General features: G+C 55.3%; 1 protein-coding gene, 1 long non-coding RNA gene and 1 other non-coding gene across 5 annotated transcripts in view; 1 reads left to right on the top strand and 2 right to left on the bottom strand.

The window, feature by feature from the left end:
• Positions 1-974: 974 nt before the first annotated feature.
• On the bottom strand, positions 975-3,658 carry LOC112650952 (uncharacterized). 2 transcript variants are annotated; one of them, XR_003130533.3, is made up of 6 exons: positions 3,512-3,658; positions 2,812-2,912; positions 2,115-2,298; positions 1,567-1,818; positions 1,219-1,334; positions 975-1,100 (listed from the first exon to the last, which is right to left on the bottom strand). It is a non-coding gene; the product is annotated as an uncharacterized LOC112650952 (long non-coding RNA). The 2 variants fall into 2 exon arrangements; XR_003130534.3 differs by having other exon boundaries at positions 2,115-2,304.
• Positions 3,092-3,223, bottom strand: LOC112651084 (small nucleolar RNA SNORA9). The gene has a single exon (XR_003130598.1). It is a non-coding gene; the product is annotated as a small nucleolar RNA SNORA9 (small nucleolar RNA).
• A 4,882-nt stretch (positions 3,659-8,540) lies between the features above and the next one.
• CCM2 (CCM2 scaffold protein) overlaps positions 8,541-18,492 on the top strand; it is a 45,019-nt gene continuing 35,067 nt past the window's right edge. For both annotated transcript variants that reach the window (XM_035699577.2, XM_049095130.1), the window contains exon 1: positions 8,541-8,732. In XM_035699577.2, the coding sequence (XP_035555470.1) occupies positions 8,703-8,732 (30 nt within the window). In that variant the 5' untranslated portion in view covers positions 8,541-8,702. The remainder of the gene's footprint in view (positions 8,733-18,492) is intronic.

Below are 18,492 nucleotides of genomic sequence, written 5' to 3' on the forward strand. Positions count from 1 at the left end.
GGACAGGATTTTCACGTCACTGGACAGTTCTTGGATTTTTTTTTTAAGACTTTATTCATGAGACACAGAGAGAGGCAGAGACACAGGCAGAGGGAGAAGCAGGCTCCACGCAGGAAGGGATCACACCCTGAGTAGAAGGCAGACGCCCAACCCCTGAGCCACCCAGGCGTCTCAGTTCTTGGGTCTTTTTCTAGTAGAAATGTCAAGAGGGTTCTGAGGTTGGGGATTTGGCCCCTGGGGGAGAGCCTGCTGTTGTGGAACCTGGAGCCTCACTGGGGTTGGTGGGACTTGTCTCTCATGCCTCATTTGTCCCAAGGCTGGGGTGACACTGCATGCCATCTCCCCTGTCAGGTGGGACAGACCTTGCAGGTCAGCTGGGGAAGCCAGTTGCTGGGGCCCCACCCTGGCCCTGGGGGACACCCCCCCTCCCACCTTCACTACAGATGCCAATCTCCCTCCCAGTCCCCGGCTCTCTGATCTCCATCCAGCCCATCTCAGGGTGTGTGGAACCAGGGCTCCTGAGAGGCCACCTTCCACTTTTCCCCATCGACCCGGGTGTGCATGGGGGGATAGGAGGGTTTCAGGGTACAGTTGCTAGGACTCGGGGTACCTCTCCACTCACAACCTCAGTACCATATGGAGTGTGAAGGTGGCTCATTGCATCTGCACGTGTTACTTTCACGCACACATGGGCCTGGACACCTCTGTGTGCCCATGTATGGAGATGAGCCCTGCTCTGAAGTGACCACCGCACAGGGAGGAGGACTAGAGGCGGACAAGCCTGTCAAGGTGACAGAGCCCACCCAGGATCCCCGGGGGGGGATGCCTGCAATGGCACCTGTTGTAGCCCATCACCCACTCAGCACACTGCAAAGACTCGTCAGGCCGAAGGAACTCAGCAGCTGCTCCCTTCCTGGCGGCAGGGCTCTTGCTCCCTGGATCCCACATGAGGCAAGGAGACACACACAGCTGGCTGCACCCAAACTAAAAAGACTGTTTATTAACCACCCCTCATTTCCCACACAGGAGAGGTCAGAGAAGCCTGGGCCCTGAGGTAGAGCAGGGACCCATATTGGGAGTGGACAGCATGGCATCCAAACCTGCAGGCAGAGAAATGTCAGTCAGACATGCATAGCAGGCCGAGCCACCCACTCCCACTCGGCACCTGAGCCAGAAATTTCATCTCCTCCCAGAAGGGTAGCCAGTGAGGAAGCATACCTGCTGGGGGTGGGGCACAAAGGCCGCTCAGATCCAGCTGCACCCCTGCAGTGTATGATGGGCAGGCCACACCCCCGGCGCTGACCTCTGGCAGGAGATCAAGGCACCTGGACTGGCTGTGAATATCAAGCAAACACCCTGAGCACAAGACCAGGGACTATTCGGAGCCTGTTACCCCTAAGAGACCTGTGATGGGACCTGAATCTGGATCTGCCACTACCCACCCCCCCAAACGGTGGGCTGCGGGGCCTCTGTGATGGGACTCTGGCAGCAGCCTGATCTTCCCAGGGTCCTGGTCGAATCCCAAGTCTCAAAGGCAGTCAATGAACCTTTCTGGAATTCAATCACCTGACTTAGGAGACGAAGGTCAGACCAAGTTGGTGGTTCTTAACTTCTTCTCTGGTGGGGGTGGGGTGGGCTCATGGGAATGAACAGAAGTGAAGACAGGCCTCTCCAGCACGTGTACCGCGGCAGATCGCAGACACAGCCACGCAGTGATGACCAGGCCACCTGTCCTGTCGGCGTTCTTCTGGCTCTGGCACCTGGCTCAGGTGAGGGCAGACTGTACATCCTGTGCTGGGCAGGGACCCAGAGCAGAGCCTGCCGGGAGAGGCGCCAGTCAGACAAGAGATGAGACTGATCTATTCCGTCCCACGACCGACAAGGTGGCCCCCCAATTTCAAGGATGCTGGTGAGACATAAGAGGCTCTGATTAGAGAGAGGAACAGCTGATGCTTCTCCACAGGAGCAGCCAGAGCGTGGCACCTCCTGCCAGTCCCAGTGCCCACAGGGTGACACATGGGAGCCAGAGGACACTTGGCATGTGTGGTGGGCCACGAGGTATAGGAGAGCTGGACCCCTAGCATCAGAGGGCAGGCAGGCCAGCTCTGTATTACCTCCTCCATCCTGCGGCTGCATGCCACACGAACGTCCTCAGAAAGATGGGCCAATGGGCAGCACTGGCGGCTCAGCGGTTTAGCGCTGCCTTCAGCCAGGATGTGATCCTGGAGTTCTGGGATTGAGTCCTGAGTCGGTCTCCCTGCATGGTGCCTGCTTCTCACTCTGTGTCTCCGCCTCTCTCTGTGTCTCTCATAAATAAATAAAACCGGAAGGAAAGGAAGGAAGGGAAGGAAGGAAGGAAGGAAAGAAAAGAAAGGAAAAGGAGGAAGGAAAGAGAAAGAGAAAGAAAAGAAAAGAAAAAAGAAAAAGATGAGCCAAGGTGCAGCCAACTCCCAGTGTGCTCAGTGTCTGCACCTGGACAGAAGACACAGCAGACCCCAAGTCTACGGGAAGCCTTGGCCTCGGAGAGTTGGTGTGGCCTGGCCAGCCACCCAAAGGAGCCCAAGGCTCTGCTGCCCTGCCATGACCCTCCACCCACGTCAAGATCCCACTCCTCCCTCCTGCTCAGGCATGGGGAAGGGAACAGACGCGATGCCTGGAGGGGGTTTCTGGCTGGGCGACCCTGCTCGTGTGCAACCGAGACCACCTCCTGGTGGTCAAAGATCTGAACCTCGCGGGGAACTAAGGTTTACGAGTCAAGCAAGCCGGCTGGTCCCGAAGCCTCCCTGCAGCAGCGCGGGCGCGGAACCTCACCTCTGGCTCTGCGGGGCCAGCCTTGCCCCTCGCTCCTTCTACGCGGTATTTGCCGAGGGCGGCCCCACTCCTCCTGAGCTTCATTTTTAGCGTGCGTGGGGCTGTGGAGGGTCAGGAAACAGCGTGAGCAGGGAGCCGGGCACCCAGCAAACGGCCCAGTCCCGAGCGCCTGTTCAGGCGGGGGGCTCCGCAACCTGCACGGTCCCCGACCGTCGCCGCTTGACCAGCCTCGTGGGACCACACGTGGCCCAGGTCAGCGCGGCAGCCGGAGGAGGCGGCAGCCTGTCTGAAATTTCTATAACCTCGCTCTGGATGGAGCAGGGCAAGGCCTCAAACCGTCTCAGGATGCTGTGGCAAGCGGTGCAGGAATGCACAGGGTCACCGCAGACCCCAGCACGCTGGACGCTTGCCGGGCCCCGAGGGCCGCCGAGCGGGGCGCCCCCGCACCCCGACGCCCAGCAGCAGCGCGCCCCGCCGCGGCCTCTCCCCGCAGTCCTCCTCGCACGCAGGCCGCGCTCCGCTCGCACTCCGCAGCCGCAGGCCGAGCCCCTCGGGCGGGCTCCGGGACGGCCGGGCGCCGCCACTACCCCGCGCTCGGCCCTCGGAGGCTCGGGAGCGGGGGGGTCAGTCCGCGCCGCGCTCCGACGAGCCGCGACCCCATCGCCTCGAGCGCTCGGCCCGCACGGCGGCCGCTGCTCACCGGGCCTCAGCCGGTGCGGCGGGGCACCGCCTGGAACCCCGACGGCCTCGGATGGCCTCGGATGCCGGCGCCCCGGAGTCGCCAGAGACACACGACTCCCGCGCTCCTCCTCCCGCCGCGCGTCGCGTCCTCACGCAGCCCACCGGAAGCCGGGTGCGGTGACGTCACAGGGCGCAGGCGGAAGTTCCGCCCCGGCCGCGGGCCCGGTCCTTCCGGTTCACGTCTGGGCGCCCACCGCGGCCCGGCGAGCGCGCAGCTAGGCCCGGTCCGGCGCCCCGCCCGCGGACGCCGAGCAGCCGTTCAGCGCGGTGCCCGCGATGCGCATCCGTTTCTGCCTTGATCCTTGTCCATAGAAATGTTTTCTTTATTCCCTGCCTCTGCGGAGCGGCCGTCTGGGCGGAGGGCGGTGGGGTTTTACTTCCATCCCCGCTCTGGACGCACGGAGCTGCCAAGGCTGCGCGGCTGGAAGCCGGCGGGGGGCGGGGGCCCCGGGGGCACAGCGGAGCGAGGAGCTCCGACTTAGGTACTTGCTAGCCGTTTTGTTCTCACGAGGGAGCTAGTTGATGGGCATCAGGGACAGGAATGAAAACACTGAATTCTTCTCAGCCTTGGGAATGGGGAAAACATTCACTTAACAAAATAAAGAACAGGGCAGCCCGGGTGGCTCAGCAGTCTAGCGCCGACTTCAGCCCAGGGCCTGATCCTGGAGACCCGGGATCGAGTCCCACGTCAGGCTCCCTACATGGAGCCTGCTTCTCCCTCTGCGTATGTCTCTGCCTCTCTCTGTGTCTCTCATGAATAAATAATAAATAAAATCTTAAAAAAATAAAGAACAAACCGCACCAGTTAGTTGGAATCTAGCCAACATGTGGGTCGGAGAAAACTACCTCCGAGCAGGCCAGTTGATAAATCTCCAGTGTTCAGGGCGTTCTGGAAAACTCGAGTCTAGTGGGAAGGCATCTGTATGAGACCGTGTCTAGGAACCATCAGTGCCCTCCTGTCTCAGCCTGGTCAGGTGTGTGTCATTTGTCTCACTAGAACTTCTTGGATACAAAGAGGAAGCCCATGCAGTCCCTAAAGGACCTTATAGTTTAGTAGAGGGAATGTCTGAGCATGGTTGACTCTAGCATCAGGAGATGCAGAGAAAGCACTCAGGCTGGAGGAGGGAAAAGTTGCATCTGAAGATTTAGTGGAAGAGGTGCTACTTCAACTGGGTGAAAGAGCCCAACAGCCAGATCCACCAGGGACAAACCAGGTATCCCTAAATTTGGTTTATTAACCTGCTTCAAAGAGAGAACCCTAGAGACAGCTGTGCTGCGTCTCATTGCAAGAGTAGAAAGGAAGTTTTGGAAGGTTTGGGATTGCATTGAGTAATTACTTATCATATTCTTTTAAAAAAAGATTTTATTTATTCATGAAACATACAGACATAGGCAGAGGGAGAAGCAGGCTTCCCGCGGGAAGGCCGATGTAGGACTCGATCCCAGGATCCCGGGATCATGACCTGAACAGAAGGCAGATGCTCAACCACTGAGCGACCCAGGCGTCCCTATTTTTTAAAAAAATTATTTAACTGACACAGAGAGAACAAGAGTGCAAGCCGGGGAGCGAGAGGCAAAGGGAGCCCCATGCAGGGCTTGATGACCTGGGCTGAAACCAAGACTTGGACGCTTCACTGACTAAACACCCCCCCAGGCCTTTCTGGTCATTTTGTTCATGAGATGGGGCCACAGGGTGGGCTCGGAAGGTTACTGGTAAGAGGAAGGAGGCCCTCTGGACACTTTGCAACTGAGGTGTGACCTTGGGAGGAATATTGTGTTCTCTGAGCACGGCAGCTGCCTCATCCTGTGGGTTATGAGAAACTGCATAAACACGTGGCCAGCGGCCAGACCATTCATAGACCTCACCAGCTGACCTGGTGCAGCCTGCTCAGAAATGAGGCCCTCCTCTGCAGAAGACCCCCCACCCCCACCCCGCCCTGGAAGCTGGCTGCTAGAAGTCATACTTGGGGGAATTCAGACTGCTGTCTCTAGTGACAACCCAGGAAGCCACACGATACCACATAACAATCCAGATAAGCCAGAGAGCCAGGACTTGGTCAGCACCTGACATCTTACCTAATTTTTGTTCCCAGTTCCAACTCAGGACCAACCAGAGAAAACCAAACACATGGCATGCCCCACGTCCACTTAGAGCACCTCCTGCTCCTTAGGCCCCCGGCCCCTGCAGGGCAGCTCTGAGTCCCCATCTTTCAGCCATGAAGTTCTCCCCCTCCCCACCTGCCTTTGGGCCTCTACCAAACCAAGGGATGCAGTGACTCCCTCATTATAGCAGGCTCTGGACAAATAGCCTTGCTTGTTCTCATTTGTTTGGTCCTCCTTATTTCCCCCAAATTATGGGGTGGAAAGAGCTTCTTGGTTGGTGAACACGTTGGAGGTGCTGGTAGAGTGGTGCCCCCAGAGAGACATGGGGACTCCGTGTGCCTGTCCCTACACCTCGCCGTAGGCATCTCTCCCATCTGAATGTTTACCAGTTTTCTTTATCGTGTCCTTTAAAGAAAAAAAAAAGAATTTATTTATGTGACAGGGAAAGTCAGAGAGGATGGGGGAAGGGCAGAGAGAGAGGGAGAAGCAGACTCTCTGTTAAGCAGGGAGCTCAGACGATGTGGGATGACGCAGGGCTCAATCCAAGAACCCTGAGGACCCTAGGGCCCTGGCCCACTCACTGAGACAGCCCCTATCATGTCCTTTTATAATAAACTGGTAAGCAGTAAGTGAACTGTTTTCCTGAGTTCTGTGAGCCACTCTAGCAAGTTAACTGAGCCCAAGAGAGGCTTGTGGGAGCCCAGATTAATAGCCAATTAGCACAGGTAACAGCCTGGACTGCTGTTGGCATCTGTGTGGGCAGTCTTATGGGACTGAGTCCTCAACCCCTGGGATCTGATGCCATGTCTGGGTAGATGCTGCCAAGTGAGTTAAAGTGTGGGACATTCTGCTGGAATCACAGAACTTCTTGGTGTGGGGAAAACCCTTGGACGTCTGATGTCAGCAGTGTTGAGAGAGTGCCAGCCATGTAAGAGCAAAGGAGGCACAGGAGGAGAGTGGGTTTTTCCTGACACACAGGCTAAGGGGAGTTTGAGGAGTGTTCTCTGCTGCAAAATATGTGAAGGTACATGAGTGGGAGACTAATTGCTAGGTCCACTGCCTTGTTTGTGTTTGGGGATGTGGCTGCTAAATTAGTGCAGGAGATAGAGTGAGGGACACCCAGGTGGCTCAGTAGTTGAGCATATGCCTTCTAGCTCAGGGCGTGACCCTAGGGTCCTGGGATCGAGTCCCATGTCGTGCTCCCTGCATGGAGCCTGCTTCTCCCTCTGCCTGTGTCTCTGCCTCTCCCTCTCTGTGTCTCTCATGAATAAATGAATAAAATCTTAAAAAAAAAAAAAAGGTAGAGTGAAAGATGTTTTCACCCACCTCCGCTCTATGTGCCAAAGGACCTGGAATATGCCTGGGGTTGCTATACAAACAAGTGTTAAGTATAGCAGAGCAACAAAGGGTTGGCTGGTTAAAGCAAGGAGAGGTCTGAAGAACACGAGGATTCTAAATACAAGATGCAGCTACTACTCTGAGGGCTGAGATGAAGCTCCCAGAGAAGAGACCCCTTCCCCCCAGGGCTGAGAGCCTAGCGACAGCTCCGCACATGCTGGAGAAGCACCCGCAGGACTCGCTGGGAGTCCTTGTAGAGCCTAGGGAAAGCTGGTCACGGAGGGTTGCTAAGTTCCCTCGGAGGCAGGTGCTCCAAGGCCCCGGAGCTGTGAGAAGCTGCCCCTGTGGCGGGGAGGCCGCAGAGGCTGCAGGTGCCTGCCTAGGAGCTCCCTGGAGGCCTTGCCTCCCACACCGCCTCCCAGTGCTTCCTGCTGCACAGCTCTGCAGCGCTGGGCCATCCGGGGACAGAGGAGGCGCAGAGGGCCTGGCTCCAGTGCAGGGTCCATCGGGGACGGGGGAGGCTCAGAGGGTCCGGCTCTAGCGCGCAGGGCAGGAAAGGAGCACGAGCGGAGCTGGAAGGGATGCACGGACAGCTGGCAGAGGTCACCACTTAACACAAGTGTCAGTTCACTCTCTAGGGGCGCTGCAAGGGGCTCACTGGCAGCTCGTGGCGGGACGCGGCCGACCCCAGCCTGCGGAGGGGCGGACGTTGACACAGCCTGGTAGCTAGTGGCCGGTTGCGCTTTGTCCCGACGGGGGCCAGGAGTTGCGTCCTACCGCACCCCACCTTCCTGAGGGCTTAAGCAACACGGGTGCTGAAGCGCAGGAAGGCTTAAAGGGGCGTCACTGGGGCCCTGAAGGTACCCGGCGAATTGAGAAAGAGAAAGAAGTAGCTTCGCCCCGCCCCCTTCCTACCAGCCCCGCCCACCAGAGTCCAAGCCCCGCCCCCTCCCCGGCCAGCCCCGCCCCCTCCCCTCCCCGGCTCCGCCGGCCCCGCCGGCCCCTTCCCCACAGGCCCCGCCCCCACCTTGCTGCCGGCCCCGCCCTTCCCTCCCTGCTAGCCACACCCCTTCACGCAGGCCCCCCGCCTCCCAGCCCCTCCCCACCAGCCACGCAAGCCTCACCTTCCTGCGAGCCCCTCCCTCCCCACAGGCCACGCCCCTCACCTACTGAATAGCTCCTCCCCCTCATCGTGGCCTCGCCCCTGTTTCCCGTCGGCCCGAGGCGGCGGGGTGGGGGCGCCCTTCCCGAGCGCGAGGCACGCCGGGAAGTGGCTGCCCTAAAGATGGCGGCAGAATTGAAAAGTTGAAGCGGTTCCTGGAGCCCTGAGAGGCAGGGGACGGGCAGAGGACGGGCTGGGGCGGGGCTGGCGCTCTCCCGCCCTCCCTGAAGGGGTGGGGCGGGGTAGGGGCGCGACAGGCGCGCTCCCGCGGCCGAGGGGGCGGGCCCAGGCGGGCGCGTCCCCGGGGGCCCCGAGGGCGGGGGCGGGGCCGGGGGCGGGGCGTCGCCTCGGCCCGGAAGTGCGGGGTGCGGGGTGCGGGGCGCGGACGTCCCCTGGCGGCCGCGGCGGGAGACTGCGGCCGCGCGGGCTGGAGGCGCAGGAGCGGCGGCGACGGCGGCCGCGGGGCCGGGCGAGCATGTAGCGGCCGCGGGCGGCGCGGGGCTCCCGGGGCGGGCCGGGCCGGGCCGCGGGAGCCGCTCGCGGCGACATGGAGGAGGAGGGCAAGAAGGGCAAGAAGGTGAGCGGCAGCGGCAGCGTGCTCCCCGGGCCGGGCCGGGCTGGACCCCAGGGCGGGGCGGGGGGGCCGAGGCTGGACCGGGAGGCGCCGCCGCCGCCGGTCGGGGGGAGGTCGGGGGACAGCGGGGCCGGCAGGCTGGGGCCCCCGGCGGACCTCGCGCGCTGGGCCCGGGCGGCGGGGGTCGGTGTCCGCGGATGCGCCGGGAGGCGAGTCCCTGGACAATGGGGCTAGGTGGTCCTCCGCCCGGCCCGCCCCGCGGGGAGGAAGGAGCCACGCCTTTCCGCCCCTTCCGGTCAGCGCGTCCCCCAAACCCGGGCTGTGCACATGGCCCTGCCCGCGGGCTCCGCCGGGCCGGGGAGGGGGCGCGCGCGCGGGCGGGCCCCGGGGGCTCTCCAGGGCCGGGGTCTCCGCTGCCCAAGGGACCTCTGCGTCCTGATTCCGAAGAAGGGAGAAGCTGTGCTTAGGGACAGCTGCTCGCGGCTCGCTCAGCGTTTGCAGGGTCACTCCATTTGGCGCTTGGATTTCGGACACAGTTTAAGGGGCTCCTTAGTTTGTGTCCTTTTACAAATGTGGCTTTAACTGTAGGCTGGAGTAGTTGATAAACTCATTTTCAGGAGACTAATAGCGGAGAGGCCATTAAGAAAAAAACCAGATTTCAATGAAATTTCTCCTTTCTCAGGTAGAGGATTTCTCATCTGCTGGATTTCGTTAATGTGCACTTCGGGTGCACGAGTTTCAGACTTTGGGAGGTCCTCTGCTCTCCCCAGTCTGCACAGCCGGCTGGAGGCAGCTGTGCCCATCCTCTGACTCCGCACCTTGTTTCACATGATGCACCATTTTTGGAAGGCTGTGCTTGAAATCCGGTGTGGCCAGGTGGTCCTGGGGGATCGTGTGGCGCGCTCTCTCTCTCTCTCTCTCTCCTTGCTGTGTCGTGAATGTGTGTCTCATTCAAGTACGGTACCAGTTGCAGTTCCTAAGTCTGGAAAACAGCCCGAGCAAGTGATTCATTCTGCCAGCGCTAGACTGCAGGGGGGTGCTGCCCACCACAAAGGGGGAGAGCTGAGCTTAATGTTTCTGCCACAGCTGGGAGAAGGCTCCACATTGCATCTTCCCCTGTTATACAGCAGGCAGGTGGACCAGGGCCCCCACCGGAGATGGCCTGACCCCAGCACTCCTGGCTGCCAGTGGTGCTCATGTCCCAAGCAGATCTTGGGGCTTGGCCTGGAAGCATCTTCCACACTCGGGCCAGAAGGTGCTGGCTACAGAGGCTCACCTCCTTAGAATGGATGCTAAACTGTCAGTGATGGGGGAGCAGGGGATAGGTACACTGACTTCTTTCTAGAACCTTCTACAAGGTTTGGTAGGAAAAGTAGAATATTCCACAATGTTGAGAGAGACAAAGAATCCGTGAGATATTCCTGAGCTTTTAAAATAGAAGTGAGAAGCCAGTAAAAATCAAGAATTTTAGGGATGCTTGGGTGGCCCAGTGGTTAATTGTCTGCTTTAGCTCAGGTTGTGACCCCAGGGTCCCAGGATCAAGTCCTGCATCAGGCTCCCTGCAGGAAACATGCTTTTCCCTTAGCCTGTGTCTGTCTCTCTCTGTGTCTCTCAAGAATAAATAAATAGCTCAGTGGTTTAGCGCCGCCTGCAGCCCAGGGCGTGATCCTGGAGACCCTGGATCGAGTCCCACGTCGGGCTCTCTGTATGATGCCTGCTTCTCCCTCTACCTGTGTCTCTGCCTCTCTCTCTGTCTCTATGAATAAATAAATAAAATCTTAAAAAAAATAAATAAAAATCTTTTTTTTTTTTTTTTTAATTTTTATTTATTTATTATAGTCACAGAGAGAGAGAGAGAGGCAGAGACACAGGCAGAGGGAGAAGCAGGCTCCATGCACCGGGAGCCCGACGTGGGATTCGATCCCGGGTCTCCAGGATCGCGCCCTGGGCCAAAGGCAGGCGCCAAACCGCTGCGCCACCCAGGGATCCCAAATAAAAATCTTTAAAAAAATAAGAAACAAAACAACTCAACAATTTCAGAGTTAGGAGCAGTGTTAACATTCAGGCTGGAGAAGGTTGATGCTGAATTTCTTTTTTTTTTTTTTTTTTTTTTTTTTTGATGATGAATTTCATTGTGTCTGTTGGAGAAGATAATCACTGGTTACATAGTTGCCTAAGCCAGGAGCTCTGTGTTTTCTCTGTGGTCTGCCCCTGCCCTAGCTCATGTTCCCATAGGCAGGCCAGCCAGACAGCTCTGGGACGTGAATTCCTATCCAGGCCACGACTTAGCACACTTTCCCTGCTGCTTCTGGCCAGAACCTTCCTGCTCTGCTCCTCGTGCAGTGAGGTCACCTCCACTCATGAAATTTGGTGCTTACGTTGTTCTCATTATGGTCACATAACCAGATTAGTCTATTTTAAAAGTTACACACAAATTCAAGCTAAAACAGTGGAAGTAAGGACCTAATAGTTTTATGAAAGTACAGTTCAGCCATTTAAATTCCTTCTTCAGGGGCGTCTGGGGGGGGCTCTCGGTGAAGCATGTGTCTTTAGCTCAGGTCATGATTTCAGGGCCCTGGGGTTGAGCCCCATGTCAGGCTTCCTCCCTGCTCAATGGGGAGTCTGTTTCTGCCTCTCTGCCCCACCCTCCAGCTCGAGCTCTCTTTGTCAAATAGATAAATAATTATTTATATATATATATATATATAATTTATTTATTTATTTATTTACTTATGAGAGACCTAGAGAGGCAGAGACACAGGCAGAGGGAGAAGCAGGCTCCATGCAGGGAGCCTGACGTGGGACTCAATCCTGGAGACCCGGGGTCAATTTGGGCTGAATGCAGGTGCTAAATGGCTGAGCCACCCAGGGATCCCAAATAAATAAAATATTTAAAAAAAGTTCTTTCCAGTGAGCTCCCTCAGAATTACAGATTTTTTTTTTTTTAAGATTTTATTTATTTGAGAGAGAGAACACACAGGTGGGCAGAGGGAGAGGGAGAAGCAGACCCCCTGCTGACCGGGGGAGCTTGATGTGGGGCTCCATCCCAGGACCTCGAGATCATGACCCAGGCCAAAGGCAGCTGCTCAACCAACTGGGCCACCCAAGTGCCCCGAAAATTGCAGATTAAACCTTTATTTTGTATTTTGATTTTGACTTTTTTTAAAGTAGGCTCTGGGCTCATCATGGAGCTTGAACTCATGACCCTGAGATCAAGAGTCACATGCTGTACTGACCGAGGGAGCCAGCCGCCCCCAGATTTATACTTTATAAATGTGGATTGGTAGGCGTTTTCATGTCTTCAGACACTTGTCCTGGTTTCTTGTCAAGCAGTTATTCAGGCTTCTTCTAATGCCTCAGGACAGGAGTCTGTGAACTGCCAGAAAATAAGTAGGACAGAGTGGATTTCATATAAGGTGGCCCCAGGTACAGTTCTGTCCGTTCATTTTTCTCTTTCTTTCAATGGGGAAGACGGGAGAGGGAGAGAGAATTTTAAGCAGATTCCACACCCAGTGGGGAGCCCGGCCTGGGGCTCGATATCATGACCCTGAGATCAGCACCTGAGCCAAAATCAGGAGTTGGACGCTCAACCGACTGAGCCTCTGAGGTGTCCCCAGCCCTGTCTTGTCTTAGGCTACCCTGGCACATATGATGAGGGCGACTGGAACCCTTGTAATGTGTCATGGAAAATCCTGGCTGATGGGGACGCTGGAGGAGCTGGTCAGGAAATGAGCAGGTCCTCGTTCATCTGTGGGATGCGTATGTGGACCAGGATATCCACTGGCTGCTAGTGGCGTGGGGCCTGGGGAGCAGGACTGACTGCTGGGGCACACATCCTGCACACATGTCCTCACGGTGGCTGGTATCTTTCAGATCATGAGTCCTGATTTGGGGTTTGGAGAATAAGGTTGCCTCTTTATGAAACGGATCCAAGTTTCATGAGTTTTGACACTGTTCTGTCAGGTTGTAATTCTTTTTTGTGACAAATGTAGGTGTACACGTAAGTTGGATCGAATGCTTGATTGGACAAAGGCCTTAGCCTGTGGGAGGTCACCACCGGGCCTCTACTCTCTTGGGTCCCTGCTTTTGCTACGGCGGGTCAAACCATCAGTGGCCAAGCTTTCAACCTGAATAGTTGAATATTTTTTACACTGGGTTACTTTGTTTGCATTTCGTAAAAGGAAAGAAAGAAAGAAAAAGAAAGGTTATAAGGTACCCCAGAAATGTAGGGCTGGATGTTAAATGATAGCAAGGAGTTATTATTTTTTTTTAAGATTTTTAAAATATTTATTTATTTATTTATGATAGAGACGGAGAGAGAGAGAGAGGCAGAGGGAGAACCTGGCTCCGTGCCGGGAGCCCGATGTGGGACTCGATCCCGGGACTCCAGGATCACGCCCTGGGCCAAAGGCAGGCGCCAAACTGCTGAGCCACCCAGGGATCCCCTAGCAAGGAGTTATTAATTTTGTTGATATAATGTTTCTATCATGTGATCCAGGTCTGATTGATAGACATGTGTACTGAGCTATTTATAGGTAAGATAATGTGAGTCCTAAGATTTGCTTTATTCAGACTGGAAGCAGAACAGAGAGGAGATAGCCCAATGCGCTGAAGGTGCATGTTCCTCATCCGTTATTCTGTTTACTTTTTGGAATTTTGGAGTTTTCATATAAAAAGTGGGGAGAAAGCAGTCCCCCACATTATGGGTCCTGGGTCCTCAGCTCCTGTAGCTGCTGGATTGCCCCTCAGGTGGTGTCTGTGAGGCACTGGTGCTTGGCTGGACCAGTGCCTTTATACCTTTGCATGTCCAGTTGTCAGCCTTCCACACCAGCGTGCATGTGTCTGTTTGTGTGTGAGTGTGTGTGTGTGCGTATGTGGCTAAAATGAAAATCTAAAGAAATGGTACTTTTCTTTTTTTCTTTTTTTAAAGATTTTATTTATTCATGAGAGACACAAAGAGAGAGGGAGGCAAGAGACACAGGGAGAAGGAGAAGCAGGCTCCATGCAGGGAGCCCGATGTGGGACTCCATCTGGGGTCTCCAGGATCACGCCCTGGGCCAAAGGCAGACCCTCAACCGGTGACCCACCCAGGCGTCCCAGAAATGGTACTTTATATAAAGCAACACAATCTGATTTTTTTTTCTCTGTTCCTTTTTGTTTCTCTCATTAAAAACTGCCAGTCATGACGTGTCGCAGCCATCACATGGGGTTCACGAAGGGACTTTGGGGTCTGTGCCTTGTTTTATCTTTCTGCTGGAATAGGTTTCACAGTGACTCTTGGGTGACCATGTGGCACCCCCGAGCTGGAAGGTGGGCGGTGGGGGGGGGCAGGAGGTGCCTGGTGGAGGCAGTAGGTCCAGCGGCCAGTGGACAAGTTCAGTGAGGCCAGCAGTCACGAGGCTCATTCCTCTCCGATTTGGAGAGTTCCCATTCACATAGTACCTTGTATTTATTAGTTTTCGACCTAAGGAACCATAGAGTCCCTGCCACCTTCAGATCCAGTGACTCGCCGGCCATTGTGAGACCCAGAGAGCATACCCGAACCTCATGATACTTCTCCGTTCCTGCTCGAGCATCGTTTGGAGAGGAATACATTTCTTTCAGCGATGGTACCACACGGAGGCTGCTCTGAAGCGAGAGGGGCTGTCAGCCTTGTGCCTATGAGGTCGGGGACAAGTGCCTTCTGTACTGAGGGGCTTGGTGACTATGGTCACTGTTGCTGTCCTGTTTATTCCTTTCTGTCAGCAGCACTAGCCTGGCTCGTCACCGCTCTCTGGTGAGAGTGACCAGCCACCCTCTAAGGACCAATGTGACAGCATGAAATCCTCCTGTTGGTTTACCCGATCGCCTAAGACAGGCTTTGTGCAGTGAGAAGCATGGCTCAGGCTGCTGCATCCGGTCTGGAGAGCAGGTGCCCACATGGCGTGGGAGAAGGGGGCACCCTGGGTATCAGCTCACCCCACATGGGGACCATGTATGTGATGTTCAGCAGCAGGTGGGGTGCAGGATGGGGCCCCCGAGGTTCTGGGAGGCCCTGGGCCCAGGCTGGGGGAAGGGGGTCGGCCCTTTGTGCCGCGGAAGCCGCTGGTGGTTGCCTCTCTCTCCAGTGACTGTTCCCTGGTGCTGACTGTGTGCCAGGACCAGATGCTGGGGACACAGATGAGCTCTGTGGCCACTGAGCCAGAAGTGGGGCTTCAGAGGACACACGAGGGTGGAACTTCAGAGAAAGTTCCTTTGAGGAGACCAAATGAGAAAGCCTTTCTGTTATGAAGGCGGCAGGTCCAAGCGTGAGAAGTTCCTGTATTGAAGCTCCTGTGCCTTGACTTTGAACATCATCAGTGTGCAGGCAGCTGGTCCTCATCCACTCCTCCTCCCCAGGTACCTTGGGCTGAACTATTTTCCCCCCAAATCTGAAGGGTGGAGCCCCAAGCCCCAACACCTACGAACAGGTCTGTACGTGGAGAGGGGTCTTTAAGGAGGTGATGAGGTAAACGAGGTCACTAGGGTGGGCCCTGCTCCAGTGTGACTGCATCCTCATCAGAAGAGGACGTCAGGATGCAGACCCGCACTGAGGGATGACCTGGGGAGGACACGACCATCCGCTCGCCCAGGGGAGGCGTTGGGAGGGACTGCCCTCCCCCCCCCTGCCCCCCTGCCCGGATCTCGGACGTCCGGCCTCCAGCGCCAGGGGAGGACGGATGCTGTTGCAGCCACCTGCCCTGGTGTTTGTTAAAGTGGAGTAAAGCAGGCTATCCTGAAGCAAGCCCTGGACATCAGGGTGATGTGGCAAGAGTCCTATGCTAGGACCACACTGGGGGAATTGGTCTCAGTGTCACCCAGAGATTCTGAGCACCTGGTCTCCACGGTCCCATCCCACACGGACAGGCTACTCAGGGTGGCAGGGTGACCTGGCGCTGTGCTCTGTGGGCCGCCGACCACATGCCTGTGTGGCCTGTGACAGGCTGTGTGCCCAGGCTCTGAGCCTCAAAATCCTGCCTGCAGCTGGAGAGTGGGCTGAGTGGGTCTGTCGTGACCCTGCGCCCAGGTCCATGCTGGCTCTTCCCACCACTGAGCTTGCTCACTCTCCTCCCTCCGCCCAAGAACAGTAGCTCGGTTTTCATGGTTATGCAGGGAGTTTAGGTTTGGGTTTGTCACCCCCCATTCTCTCTCTGTCTCTCGTGAATAAATAAATAAAATCTTAAAAAAAATTTTTTTTCCCCTTAGCTGTGTGTGCCAGAAATGTTACCCTTTTTTCTCCTAAGCGTGCCTGAATAGTAGCAGGGTTGGTGTTTTTGTTTGCCAGGCTCGTGCCAAGAATTAAGGCATTTGATTGTGGGCATTGGATGTGTGCAGTGGAAATAATCCCCTTTACTGAGTGCAGCAGGAAGTTGAAATTTGGGCTTTTGTTCGAGGCTTAGGATGGTGGGTATCTTGTAACCCGGGAGGGGGAAGGAGAGTTGAATGGTGAAAATGAGAATGGTCCACGTGGACCTCTGGGGTTCCTGTCTGTACGGAGCACTTGCTCTGGAGCTGCTCACTTGTGTGGGCTCTGCTGTTTCACCTGCTGGCACTCCTGACTTGGGATAAAGACACTTGTTTCTTTGGCTTATTTATTTATTTATTTATTTATTTATTTATTTATTTATTTATTTATGATAGTCACAGAGAGAGAGAGAGAGAGAGGCAGAGACACAGGCAGAGGGAGAAGCAGGCTCCATGCACCGGGAACCCGATGTGGGATTCGATCCCGGGTCTCCGGGATCGCGCCCTGGGCCAAAGGCAGGCGCCAAACCCCTGCGCCACCCAGGGATCCCTTTTTTTTTTTTAATTAGAGACACACAGAGGGAGAGAGAGGCAGAGACACAGGCAGAGGGAGAAGCAGGCTCCATGTAGGGAGCCTGACGTGGGACTCGATCCCAGGTCTCCAGGATCACGCCCCCGGCTGAAGGCAGATGCTAAACCGCTGAGCCACCCAGGGATCCCCTGTTTGGCTTTTTATTTTTTTTATTTTTTTAAGATTTTATTTATTTATTCATAGAGGCACAGAGAGAGAGAGAGAGAGAGAGATAGGCAGAGACACAGGCAGAAGGAGAAGCGGGCTCCATGCAAGTAGCCCAACATGGAACTCGATCCCGGGTCTCCAAGATCACACCCTGGGCTGCAGGTGGCGCTAGACCGCTATGCTGCTGGGGCTGCCCCTGTTTGGCTTTTTATAGTGACAGTTCTTCACAGTTTCACCTGCAATCTAGCATGCCTCCTGTGTGTCCTTACCATTAACTCTGCAGGCCTGTATGCTCTAGAACATTGCATTTTCCCTCACTGGTGGCCTGGCGGGGATGCAGTTTATGAATCTAATACTTGGACAGACCTATGGGTCACACGTCAGCAAATGTCCCAGGTCCAACTGGCAGGAAACATGTCCCTCTAAATGACTGTTACCGGTTTACTGACTCCTGCGGTATGACAGTGGCTGGAGCTGACCTGCCCTTCGTATGTGGAGGTGAGACCCACGTCAGGCCCTGTGAGAAGTGTCCTCTCCCCCAGGATTGAATCTTCAGTCCCCCTCCTTGGAAGAAGAGTGTACAGTCCACCCCCCAGTATTTGATCCTGAATGTTCTTGAATACAGCTGAGTTGGAAGGATTTTACAGCAAATCCCTGTCCACCCACCACCTAGATTCCACTGTTAACGTTTGCTATGCTTGTTTTATCCCACACACCTGTCTGTCTCTGAACCCACCTGAAAACTTTCCCTGTCTCTCTGATGCGTTTCAGAGTAAGTTACAGACACCATTCTGCTTCCATCTGGGTACCTCAGCATGCTGATCTGTAGCTGCAAATCAATGTTGCTCAGTTTTCTTTTGCTGCAAAATGTATATACAGTCAAACGTACACATCTTAATAGTGTATTAGCTAAATTTTGACAGATGTGTACACCTGTGCAACCCAAAGCCCTGTCAAGAATTAGACTATTGCCATCACCCAGAAAGCCGCTCACGCTTCCTAGGATGTGTGTTCCTTCCCTCGCCACCCTGGCAGCTGCTGCTCTGGTGGTTGGCGCTGTAGGTGAGCTTGTCAGGATTGGTTTCTGTTCAAGAACTTCATACACATGGATTCAGGCAGTACTTTTTTTTTTTTTAAAGGAGTCTTTTTTTTTTTAAGATCTATTTATTTATTTATTCGAGAGAGAGCAAGAGCATGTTCACAGAAGGAGAGGGAGAAGCACATCCCTGGTTAGCAGGGAGCCCGGTGCGGGGCTTGATCCCAGGACCCCAAGATCCTGACTCAAGCTGAGGACTGTCAATGAACCAACTGAGCCTCCTGGGTGCCCCCAGCCAGTACATATTCCCTTTATTCACAGGATTCTGGGATTCACCTGTGATGTCCAGTAGCGGTCTACCGCACGTCTACACCACGGTCTGTTGCCCACTCATCTGGTGTCAGCTGTTGGGTTCTTTCAAATCTTATATTCTCCTGAAAAGCAGTGACCATTTGTGAACGGGTCATTGCTTGGACGTATGTGGCCATTTCTTTGGGGTAAATACCTAGTAATTGAATTGCCATCGATGCGTAGTTACGTACTGAACTTTGTAAGACACCGCTGAACCATTCCCTACCAAATTTTTGTCTGTTGATTCTATCACTTACTGAGAGAGCATTGTTTTGGGTTTCTTTCTCCTTGTAGCTCTGTGCGTTTGGGCTTCAAGTTTGTGTTAAGTACATGCACACTTACGATCGTTCGGTCTTGTGGAAAGGAGTCTCTTT

This window comes from Canis lupus, chromosome 16 (genome assembly GCF_003254725.2).
Source record: "Canis lupus dingo isolate Sandy chromosome 16, ASM325472v2, whole genome shotgun sequence".
Taxonomy (NCBI): Eukaryota; Metazoa; Chordata; class Mammalia; order Carnivora; family Canidae; genus Canis; species Canis lupus.